The following is a 12,965-nucleotide window of genomic DNA, read 5'->3' on the forward strand; positions in this document are numbered from 1 at the left end:
AATGGTTTCCTACATTTTCATTTTCACACTAATATGAAGAGATTTTACTAAAACCAACCATATGAAAGAATCCATCGCTTAGAAACAATCAACATGGGGTGCCTGGGTGGCTCAGTCTGTTAAGTGTCTGGCTTTTGATTTCTGTTCAGGTCATGATCTCTGGGATGGAGCCCTGAGATGGGCTCTGCACTCAGGGGGGAGTCTACTTCCCCTCTCCCTCTTTCTGTGCCCCTCCCCTACCCCACTGGCACACTCTTTCTCTAAAATAAATAAATAAATCTTAGGGGCGCCTGGGTGGCTCACTTGGTTAAGTGACTGCCTTCGGCTCAGGTCATGATCCCAAGGTCTTGGGATCGAACCCTGCATCGGGCTCCCTGCTTGGCTGGAGGCCTGCTTCTCCCTCTCCTACTCCCCCTGCTTGTGTTCCCTCTCTCCCAGTCTCTCTCTCTCTCTCTGTCAATGAAATAAATAAATAAAATCTTAAAAAAAAATAAATCTTAAAAAAGAGAGAGAGAAACAATCAACATTGCTTTATGGTAATGTGAAAAGTCCAATTAAAATCTAATATAAATCCAGATTTTAAGATTTGGAATTAAAGCCCAGAATTTACCCAGCATACAGTAGGTAAAACAATATTTATTGAATAAGTGAATATATATTTCTATTGTTCTTACTGTAATATATCTGAAATGTAATTTTTAGCCAAAATCAAGTACCATAAATAATAGTTTACGATTCTATCCACATTTCTTTGGGTTTTGTTTCTTGCCTAATCTTACATATTTTCATAATTCTAACAGGCTCATGTTGAGAGCTCAGACTTAACATTTTTTTTCTGCATTTCAAGCTATCATTGAGAAAGTTCATTGTTCTAGAGTGAAAAGTTTGTGCTAAATATACATATGTACATTAACAAAGATCAGAAGATATTCTTTGTTTTCAATTAAAAAGTACACTGTTTAGCCTTGAAAAGTTTTCACTAACCAAATTTACATACATTACACGAGAATTTTGAATGATGTAAGTAGAATACAAATGTACTGTAATAAACAAAAGGGTTTTTTCCCCCTAACAAACTTTTTGGCTTACTTCTCTACTTTCAAGGAACAAGAGCTCATTTTCTGGATACTAAAGACAATGGCTCAGTGACTGATGTGATCCAAGGCATTTCTTAAGAGTTCTGTAAGAGAAAATACATAGAACACCCCAGCAAGTCCCATTATAGCCCTCCATATAATAATAATATTGTAAAATTACACATTTCCACATATTGAAATGAAGCTGCTTGCTCTTGGTCTCTAATACATGAGTATATAAAACACAAGAAATTATGGGCGCCTGGGTGGCTCAGTCTTTAAGTGTCTGCCTTTGGCTCAGGTCATGATCCCAGGGCCCTGGGACAGAGCCCCACATCTGACTCCCTGCTCAGCAGGAAGCCTGCTTCTCCCTCTGCCTGCCACTCCCCCTGCTTATGTGCTCTCTCTCTCTCTCCGACAAACAAATAAATAAAATCTTTTAAAAAAACCGCACACACAAGAAATTATAATAATATAAGAAATATGTGGTAGAGTAGAAAGTGAAAGATTTTGAAATCAGACGTCCCTTGGTTTGAATTCAACTTTACTACTTTACCAGCTGTGTGATCATAGACAAGTTATTTTACCTAAGGGACATTTCCTCCAACTAACACTTTCTCTGTGCGTCTCTGTCTCTTGCTGTCTATCTTGTCTCTCTCTCTCATCTAGCACATACTCAACATATAAGGTTCTCAATTGTTAGTTATTATTATAATGCCCAATATACAAAAAGATATGAGCCAATGATATAAATGATAAAAATGTTGAGAGAGACTGCTTTTTCACTTACTAAAATCAAGTCTTCTACAAACTGAGGGTTTTGGCTCTCCGTTCATGTTTATGGAGTAGGAGTTTGTGAACAGTGTATCTCAGCATAACTGTTGGCAAACCTATGCCAAAGAAGCCTAAATCAAAACAGATAAAATCAGTGTGTTCTTGTAGTGAAAATCAAATAAAATACTTGCCACATCAAGTCTTAATAATAAAAGCTAACATTTCTAGAGTGTTTAGTTTGTGCCAGGAACCATTTAAGTACTTTGTATATTTTGAGTCAATTAATCCTCATAATAATTCTATTCATTAGGCATTATTTTTATTCTCATGTTACGGATGAGGGAACTGAGGCACAGAATGTTTGAGTAACTTACCCAGGGTCACATAGCTCGTAAGAGGAGAGCGGGACTCCTCCCTGGCAGACTCCATGCTCTTAACCCATTTACTATCCTGCCTCTCTGAGGGGAATGGGATGTGGAAGAGTCACAGACCTATTAAAACAGTTATTAGAGAGAATGAGCATGTGTTCGTTCTTTTCTCCTTTCAACTATTCAACTCCTCAAAAAGAAAGCCCTGAGAAGACAGCCTGAGAAAATGAAAATATGGTGCTTATCCTTCATCACTATACCCAACAGTTAAAGTGACTTAGACAAATAAATAATAAAAACAACAAATTCCAATCAGCTGTCATTTTTTTCTTTTTACCCCAATAATTTATGTAAGTGTCACTTCTCTGGAAATTAAGAATACACTTAAAGCAACTTTGGGTTTCCACTTTATAATGATTTTTTATTGAGATCAACAGAAATTCATGTTAGTTTGAGGGTTTGAGAAAAGGGATTGTTGAAATCTTTTGGCCATGCTTCCCTTAAAATGTAATAGCCAAGGGTGCCTGGGTGGCCCAGATGGTTGGGCGTCTGCCTTCGGCTCAGGTCATGATCCCAGGGTCCTGGGATCGAGTCCCGCATCAGGCTCCCTGCTCCTTGGGAGCCTGCTTCTCCCTCTGCCTCTCTCTCTCTCTCTCTCTCTCTGTCTCTCATGAATAAATAAATAAAATCTTTAAAATAATAAAATAAAAAAATAAAAATAAAAATAAAATGTAATAGCCAAGATGAATAAGTCACAGGGATAAAAGGTGCAGCATCGAGAACGCAGCCAAGGGTATTGTAATGGCATTGTATGGTGACAGACGGTAGCTACGCTTGCGGTGAGCGCAGCATAACATACAGACGCGTGGAATCACCACGTTATATACCTGAAACTAATGTAACATTGTGTGTCAACTATACCTCAATAAAAAGTTTAAAAATGTATAGCCAAGAGAGACGGGGAGAAAGTACTTGCTGAACATATATCCAACAAGGGACTTGTCTCTAGACTATGTAAAGAACTCTTACAATTCAGTAAAAGTTGATGACAAACAACTCAATTAAAAATAGGCAAAAGATCTGAACAAACAATCTACCAAAAAGGTATATGGATGGCAAGTAAGTACATGAAAAATGCACTAACATCATCAGTAGTCTTTAGGAAAGTGTAAATCAAAAACCACAATAAAATACTATTGCATACTAAAACTAGTATGGTTAAAACTAAAAAGACTGATCATAAGCATCGTTGAACAAATGGAACACTTTTACATTACTGGTAGGAGTGTAAAATAATCTGGTAAATACTTCAGCAGTGTTTTTAAAAGTTAAACACATACCTACCATGCAACCCAACCATTCCACTCTTAGGTATTTACCCAAGAGAAAGAAAAGCATACATCCATTCGAAGACACAAATGTCCATAGCAGCTTTATTTGTGATAGCCCCAAACTGGAAACAACCCAAATGCCAATCAAAAAGTGAATGAAGAAACAAATTGTGATATATCCGTACAATAGAATACTCTTCATCAACAAAAAAGAATGAAATATTGAGGGCATCTGGGTGGCTCAATTGGTTAAGCATCTGCCTTCGGCTCAGGTCATGATCCCAGAGTCCTGGGATCAAGTCCCAAATCGGGCTCCCTGCTCAGCGGGGAAACTGCTTCTCCCTCTGCCCCTCCTGCAGCTCATTCTCTCTCTCTCTCTCTCTCAAAAAAAATTGATATCCACAAAACATGCAAAGGAATCTACACCAAAAAAATAGTACCTACTATATTATTCCACTTACATAAAATCTAGAAAATGCAAACTAATCTATAGTGCCAAAAGCAGGTGGGTGCTTATCTGGGGATGAGGGAGGGTGGGGAAGGGCTGGAGGAAGGGATTATAAAGGGGCTCAAGGAAACTTTGGGGGGTGATGAGTATGTAAACTATCTTGATTGTGGTAATGGTTTCACGGAACATACATATGTCAAAATGTACCAAGTCACACAGTATAAATAAACGTAATTTATTGAGGGTCAATCATACCTCAATAAAGCTGTAACAACAACAAAAGATGCCTTTCTTTCAACTCTTACATTTTTTCCAAGTACTTAATAGATCATGAAAAACAACAACTGGAGCCTGTGTTAAAAGCTGTTAAGCATAGTTTGTAACAGAAAACTACCGGAAATAGCCTAAAATCCACCTACAGTTCAATTACGAACACTGATGTAATTTGCCCCAACACAGCTATTTTTAAAAAGTAGATTTACATATGACATGGAAATTTCCATAACTTATTAAGTTTAAAAAACAGGATACCCAAAACTCATGGATGTTTCAATAGTGCATGAATCTTTACAGCAAACATATTATTTTTGTGGGCGCCTGGGTGGCTCAGTTGGTTGAGCATCTGCCTTTGGCTCCGGTCATGATCCTAAGGTCCTGGGATCAAGTCCCGCGTTGGGCTCCCTGCTTGGCGGGGGGAGTCTGCTTCTCCCTCTGCCCCTTCCCAGCTTGTGTGCGCTCTCTCTCTCAAAAATAAATAAATAAAATCTTTAAAAAAAAACATGTATTACTTTTGTAATACAAAAACAAAGAAAAAAAGAAGTTATGATCTGCTCAGATGCACAACAGTCCTTCACTCCATCAGAATTCAACCGTCTGGCGATCTCTACCCAGAACATGGCTATGAACTAAGAGGAAACGAAAAACATCTATGGGAATTACTTGGTAAAGCTCATGTATTTTGCTTTGAAAGAGCCCCTCAGGTCTTCACTAAATATCTATCTAAATATTTAGGAATAAATTTAACCCAAAAAAAGGGCAAAACGTATCCTCTGAAAACTACAAAGCATTGTTGAAAGAAATTTTAAAAGATTGAAATAGATGGAAAACACTCTGTGTTCATGGGTCAGAAGATTTAATATCGCTAAGATAGGAAAGTACCCACACTGATCTACAGATTCAGAGCAATCCTATCAGCATCCCAGCTGTCTTCTTTGTAGAAATTGACAGGCTGATTCTAAAATTCACATGAGTTTGCAAGGGAGCCAGAATAGCCAAAACAATCTTGAAATAGGAGAACAAAGTAATAAGGCTCACACTTTTCAATTTCATCAAAAAGTGAAAAGATAACCCAAATGGGACAAAAATTTTGCAAATGATATTTGCAAATCTGATAACAGATTGTATCAAAAATATGCAAAGAACTATTACACCTCAGCAGTAAAAAGACAACTCAATTAAAAACTGTGCAAGTGAACTGAATAGGTATTTCTCCAAAGGATATATAAAATGGCCAGTAGCATATGAAAAAATTCTCAACATCATCAGCCATCAGGGAAATACATATCAAAACATCAGTGAGATGCTATTCATACTCACTAGGATGGTTATAACCAAAAAGACAGGTAGTAGAAACTGCTAGTGAAGATTTGGAGAATGTTAGTACACTATCAGTGGGAATATAAAATGGTGCAGCCACTTTGGAAAATAGTCTGACAGTATCTCAAAATGTGAAACATAGAGTTCCTACATGTGTGTGTCCATGTGAATAGTTGTGTTAATGTTCACAGCAGCACTACTTATGAATAGTCAAAATGCGGAAATAACCCAAATGTTCATCAACTCATGAATGGATAAACAAAATGTGGTGTATCTATACAATGGCATATAATTTGGTCATAAAAAGGAATAAAGTATTGATACAAGCTACATCCATATAGAAGTCCAGAATAAGCAGGGAAAGTAGTAATGATTGCTTAGGGCTGGGGGGAGGGAGGACAGGGAAATATGGGGGCAATAGCTAAAGGGTATGACTTTTTTTTTTAAGATTTTATTTATTTGACAGAGAGAGACACAGTGAGAGAGGGAACACAAGCAGGGGGAGTGGGAGAGGGAGAAGCAGGCTTCCCGCCGAGCAGGGAGCCCGATGCGGGGCTCAATCCCAGGACCCTGGGATCATGACCTGAGCCGAAGGCAGACGCTTAACGACTGAGCCACCCAGGCGCCCCTGAGATTTTTTTTTTTTGAGGTAATGAAGTGTTCAAAAATTGACTGTAGTCATAGTTACATATATCTGTAAATATACTAAAAACCACTGAATTGCACATTTTAAAAATTTTTTAAAGATTTTATTTATTTATTTGACACACACAGAGAGAGAGGGAGGGAGAGCATGAGCAGGGGGAGGGGCAGAGGGAGAAGCAGACTCCCCGCTGAGCAGGGAGCCAGACATGGGGCTCAATCCCAGGTGACCTGAGTCAAAGGCAGATGCTTAACTGACTGAGCCACCCAGTGGCTCATTTTTTTTTTTTAAGATTTTATTTATTGGGCTCCTGGGTGGCTCAGTTGGTTTGGTGTCTGCCTTTGGCTGGGGTCATGATCCTGGAGTCTCTGGATAGAGTCCCACATGGGGCTCCCTGTTCCGCAGAGAGCCTGCTTCTCTCTCTGCCCCTCACCCGGCTTGTGCTCTCTCTCTCAAATAAATAAATAAGACCTTTCTCAAATAAATAAATAAAATCTTAAAAAAAAGATTTTATTTATTTATTCAGAGAGAGAGAAAACATGAATTGGGGGGAAGGGAAGAGAGGAAGAGAGAATCCCAAGTAGATTCCACGCTGAGCATGGATCCCATTGTGGGGCTCCATCTCCCGACCCTGAGATCATGACCTGAGCTGAAACCAAGAGTTGGATGCTTAACTGAGCCACCCAGGTGCCCCAAATTGCACATTTTAAATGGGTGAATTGTATGATATGTGAATTACATCTCAATGAAGCTGTGAAAAAAATCTATTCTTTTTATTTTTTATTTATCATTATTATTATTCTTATTTTAAGTAGGCTCCACACCCAACATGTGGCTTGAACTCACAATGCTGAAATCAAGAGTCACATGCTTTACCAACTGAGCCAGCCAGGCACCCCTACTCTTTTTATTTTTAACATAAGAGTTTAACAAACTTTTTTCTTTTTTACTTAGAGGAGCTACTATAGACAAGTACATGATTAAAAGTGGGAAGATATATATATATATATATATATTATTAGACATATTTATATAAAAATGTATATATATTTTAGAATCTGATAATGCAGACAAGAGCTCAAACAGTTCCCCACTCTGGGTCATTGAACACAGGAGCAAACAGCTTGACAAACTTCAAACTACCCTGAAGGAATAGCATCATTTCAATATGCACACCCAGTACCTGAGACTGTTCTGATAACCCAAAAATGATACTCTATTTGGTACACTCTGCTAAGTAAACAATGTAAATATAGTACATTTTAGAGACGGAATCTAAAAGTGCATAACTCTAAAGGCAGATGCCTCTGAACCTCCCTGTTCTCATCTGTAAGCGTAAGAAGAGTCTCTCCCTTGAAGGTGGTTGTGAGGATTAGGTGAGATAATGTGTACAATGTGCTCGGCATGGTTCATGGCACAGAGTAAGCACCCAATGTGACTTACCATTATTACGATATATACGGTAACCAAACTATGACAAAGGCCTCAAGCTAATCTTCAAAAAGACAAACTGTATCCTGTATGCTTTGCATAATAAGAAAGTGTGGCAAAACTTAAAATATTTTAGAACTATTTCTATCCCACATGGTTTAAATATTTTTGAAACCATGTAAACATGTAAACAGTAAAAACTCATCTGTCTAGAATGACTTATTTTCTGAAGAGAATAATGAATTTTACTTATTTAATTATGAAAATAGGAAAAACCCATATCATAGCCTAGGTTAAGTCATATTTTGGGGTGATATATTTAGGTGAAGGAAAGCAATATGATTCATCAACTCTCCAACTAGTGTAAAAAACCCAGCAGGCTGGTGTACTTTTTGAAGGAGGACATGACCTTTCCAGTAATGGTCATGAGCATGGAATTTTAATAACGTTCTGGAATTCCAGGACTCAGTCTTTTAGCCAAGTGTTTTGAAACCTGGCTTCAAGAATTCTTGATCAAGTAACCCTTTTCCTTATAATAGTTACAGGAACGTTAAATGCCCGGGTAAAGCAAAATTGCCATTTATTTCCATCCAAACCTCTGCTACGGTTTAAGTGAGAAAGCTCAGGAGAACAAAATTCAAAAGCTAAATGTTTCCAATATCGTGTGGCTTCGCTCTCGTTAGGTTCTCTTTTCCTTTTTCCTTTCATTTCTTGTTTCCATTATGTTTCTACCGAATCTTATGCAACACCTGGGGCTCTGAATCTTTGGTCTCTCTCTTTCTCTCCTTTTTAAATTGAAGTACAGTTGACATACAATGTTATATTACTGTCAGGTGTACAACATAGTGATTCCACAAGTCTCTGTGTTATGCTGTGCTCACCTTAAGTGTAGCTACCATCTGTCATACATTATTGCAGTATCATTGACTATTGTCTTTAGGTCTCTTATGTGTGTCATTTTGTCAAACTACTGATACAATCAGGTTTTTAATTTCCTCAGCTAGGTAAGAGTTAAACCTTTATCCCTGTAGAAAGTTACAGGAAGAATCATCACATACCTGTGGGCAAATAAAGCCTGCCCCGTACATGATGCTCCTTAAGGAAGAAGGAAGAACATCCTTAGGAATGAGATTATCTGCAAAGATCATCATGAAGTTATTGAAGAAGGTTAAGTGGAAGACTTGGAAGAAATTCATTATCAGAAAAAGGCGAAAGTTTTTCTGAGTCAAGATCTGTCTCATCAATGAGACCACGGATGTCCAGGGGAGATCCTGTTCACTTTCTGAGAAAAGGTTTTCCCCAGGGCTTCTTGTAGGTTCAAAGTGTTTCATGTGGTATATGCCGGTGTAAATGCTGGCCACGGCAAGAATAGCAATGACCACTGCAACAGCTTGAAAATTGAGTAAAATTTTCATGTTATCGGAGATGAGGGCACAGAAAAGGACACTGGTGGATCCTACCAGTGATGTCATTTGGCTAATTTTAATAAGCTAAAGCCGACTTTCGTGTCTCGTGAAAATCTCTGCAAACAGTGTACACTGGGCTTGCTGAACAAAGGTAAGTGTGCTATCAAAAGCACATAATGATACCACCAGGTGAAGTCCACTAAGCCAGTCACCTTCTTGATAGTATTTCCAAGGGAACCAAGGAAGCAGGAAGGCTACTGAGTATAAAGGGGCACTGTAAAAAACGGAACAATGTTGACTGGAACAGCAGTCGGCCTGAGAGTTGTTGTGAAAATACCCAGTCAGGTCATTAAGAGCATTCCAGATCATTAAAATCATCTAGGAGAAAAAAGAAACAACAACACAGGATTATTTTAGTGTGGTTTATATTGATGAAAATGACTCCTGAATTTTTACTTAACGGAAAGTAACAAAAACCAAGGGGGGGCGGGGAGGGCGGGGAGGAAAAGTTCACTGCTTTGAGAACCAGCAGGAGGTGTATATCCCGTAATATCCATAATCCAATAGGTTAATACCACTCCAAAAGCCAAAGTGCATTCACTTTGTGTTTAGGCATTGTACAAATATTTATATCAATTTATTAAATCCTTAAAATGATCCTATGAAGCGGGTGCTACAATTATCCCTACTTTACAAATGAAACTGAGGACCACAGAAGTTAATCAATTTGCCTAGCTGATTAATGACAGAGCCAGGGTCTGAGCCAAGGCAGATGACCCCAGAATCTTTGCTTTCAGTCATTATGTTAAACGGCTTCCCCAAAAGGCACACAAGTCCATGCCTCCGCAGAGAATGATGACCTGTATATATACCATGACGGAGTTTTACGTAATTCCATTAGGAAAGGTTAAAATATCAATGTTTGCCATTGTAAAATGCCAAAAAATACTAAGTAAGTCAAGTATATTGTTGTTGGTAATAAATGAGTAACATTATAAAATATAAGGGTTTTAAGACCATTAACTCTATCCACTCTGACTACATAATTGATAATGAGTTACAATACAATTTGTGATTACCATGGACCTTTTCAAGACGTAGAATATCTTAATAATAATTCTAATTGTTCCATATAAGTGAATTTTCCAGATAACCAAAGCTTTCCCTTTAAACTCTAAAGCTTTTATGTTTTAAGTGGCAATCTTTTAACAGTTTCTTTGCCCTCAAACAGAGGATCTTGGACATGGATAACCTTTTCTTGAAAAGTCAGCTGTGTGAAGAATCAGCTCTTTGGAAAATCATAATAACATACAACTGTGGGGAAGGAGAAACTCTGTCCTAGGTGATATAACAATGAGGGCTCCATCTCACCTGGGCTTGGTAAAAGGCCACTTCTGAAATCTTGTACAGATGTAAAAAAAGCTTCACATAGTAGAAACTGAAGACAGAATTTAGCATTTCAGTCCCTAATGTTATCATAGAATATGCCCAAGCAATGGGTTTGATACTTATAAGTATCATTTTCCATGCAAAGGAATTCTTCTTCCTTTTGTTTAAAAAAAAAAAAAAAAAGAAAATGGTTAAATTCACTGTTTGCATACAATAGGTGATGGGTGGCAAAATTCCACTGGACACTAATTTAATTTTAGTTAAGTAAAAATCAAAAACCACTAACTATCACCAGAGTCAACACTTTACTTTCTTATCCATTCACTCAACATTTTTTGAGAAGTTGCCAGGGACCCTAATTTTCATAGAGTGTAACTTACTTTCATATATATATATGAATTCATATATATATGAATAAAAATATATATTTTAAAAAAATTTTTAGTGGGGCACCTGGGTGGCTCAGTCGTTAAGTGTCTGCCTTCGGCTTGGGTCATGATCGCAGGGTCCTGGGATCGAGTCCCACATTGGGCTCCCTGCTCAGTGGGAAGCCTGCTTCTCCCCCTCCCACTCCCCCTGCTTGTGTTCCCTCTCTCACTGTGTCTCTCTGTCAAATAAATAAAATCTTTATAAAAAAAAATTTTTTTTTAGTAATCTCTACACCCAACATGGGGCTCAAACCCATGACCCCAAGATCAAGAGTCACATGCTCCTCCGACTGAGCCAGCCAGGAGCCCCTACTTGAATATATTTTTAATAACTCTTCCAAGTTATAAAAGCGAGATTTATCCATGAGTTTGGATATGCTTAACTAGAGGCCAAGGAGATGTGTCTATGGCATTATTATCCTCCCTACTTGGGAGGGTGCAACAGAAAAGGAACAATGAGGTGACATCCTTTAGCTAAAGTCAGACAGAAGGAATAGAACCTTTCATCTTAGTATAAAGTTGACCATTCAGTAGTTACAGACTTGCTTTGGAATATTTATTCTTGGTCTTCTCTGGACAGACTGTAACTTTGGCCCAAAGGACATATCTAAGATGGATATTAGAAATAACACATTCTGGGCTAAAATTAACAAGTCAGGAAATGACAGATGTTGGTGGGGATGCGGCGAAAGGGGAACCCTCCTACACTGTTGGTGGGAATGCAAGCTGGTGCAACCACTCTGGAAAACAGTATGGAGGTTCCTCAAAAAGTTGAAAATAGAGCTACCATACGATCCAGCAATTGCACTACTGGGTATTTACCCCAAAGATACAAATGTAGGGATCCGAAGGGGTACCTGCACCCCAATGTTTATAACAGTAATGTCCACAATAGCCAAACTGTGGAAAGAGCCAAGATGTCCATCAACAGATGAATGGATAAAGAAGATGTGGTGTGTATATATATATATATATATATATATATATACACACACACACACACACACACACACACACACACACACACACACACATGGAATATTATGCAGCCATCAAAAAGAATGAGATCTTGCCATTTGCAACGACGTGGATGGAACTGGAGGGTGTTATGCTGAGTGAAATAAGTCAATCAGAGAAAGACATGTATCATATGACCTCACTGATATGAGGAATTCTTAATCTCAGGAAACAAACTGAGGGTTGCTGGAGGGGGGGGTGGGAGGGATGGGGTGGCTGGGTGATAGACATTGGGGAGGGTATGTGCTATGGTGAGTGCTGTGAATTGTGCAAGACTGTTGAATCACAGATCTGTACCTCTGAAACAAACAATGCAATATATGTTAAGGAAAAAAAAAAAGAAGAAGAAGAATGTAGCAGGAGGGGAAGAATGAAGGGGGGGGATATCAGAGGGGGAGATGGACCATGAGAGGCAATGGACTCTGAAAAACAAACTGAGGATTCTAGAGGGGAGGGGGGTGGGAGGATGGGTTAGCCTGGTGATGGGTATTAAAGAGGGCACGCTTTGCATGGAGCACTGGGTGTTATGCACAAACAATGAATCATGGAACACTACATCAAAAACTAATGATGTAATGTATGGTGATTAACATAACAATAAAAATTTAAGAAAAAAGAAATAACACATTCTGGGGGCGCCTGGGTGGCTCAGTCAGTTGAGCGTCCAACTCTTGATTTCAGGTCAGGTCATGATCTCACAGTTGTGAGATCAAGTCCTTAGTTGGGTTTGAGATTCTCGCTCTCTGCCCCTCCCCCCACTCGCATGCACTTGTTCTCTCTCTCTCAAAATAAATAAATAAAATCTTAAAAAAAAAAAGAAAGAACACATTCTGGTCTTTGCTCTGATATATATGTCCCTCTTAAATCTGGCCTATTGTCTCAGTCTTTCAATGACTTGATTTATGCAACTGGAAAATAGGAAAAGGTTAGCCAAGCAAGAGGTGGGTACAGATTCATCTTCTTTTTATCCCTGACTATAGTTGAAGATAATACCATGATTTTTCTGTTTTATCCCTACCTTCCTGGAATATTTGGCCAGGTCTGCACAATCTTAGTAA

At 38.4% G+C, this 12,965-nt stretch overlaps 1 protein-coding gene across 1 annotated transcript in view; it reads right to left on the minus strand.

Moving 5' to 3' along the window:
• LOC144382248 (transmembrane protein 180-like) overlaps nt 1-12,965 on the minus strand; it is a 42,709-nt gene that overhangs the window by 26,481 nt on the left and 3,263 nt on the right. The window contains 2 exon segments of the mRNA XM_078074697.1: nt 8,726-9,451; nt 10,445-10,619. Coding sequence (XP_077930823.1) covers nt 8,726-9,451; nt 10,445-10,594 — 876 coding nt within the window. The 5' untranslated portion in view covers nt 10,595-10,619.

The sequence above is a fragment of the Halichoerus grypus genome, chromosome 6 (genome assembly GCF_964656455.1).
Source record: "Halichoerus grypus chromosome 6, mHalGry1.hap1.1, whole genome shotgun sequence".
NCBI lineage: Eukaryota > Metazoa > Chordata > Mammalia > Carnivora > Phocidae > Halichoerus > Halichoerus grypus.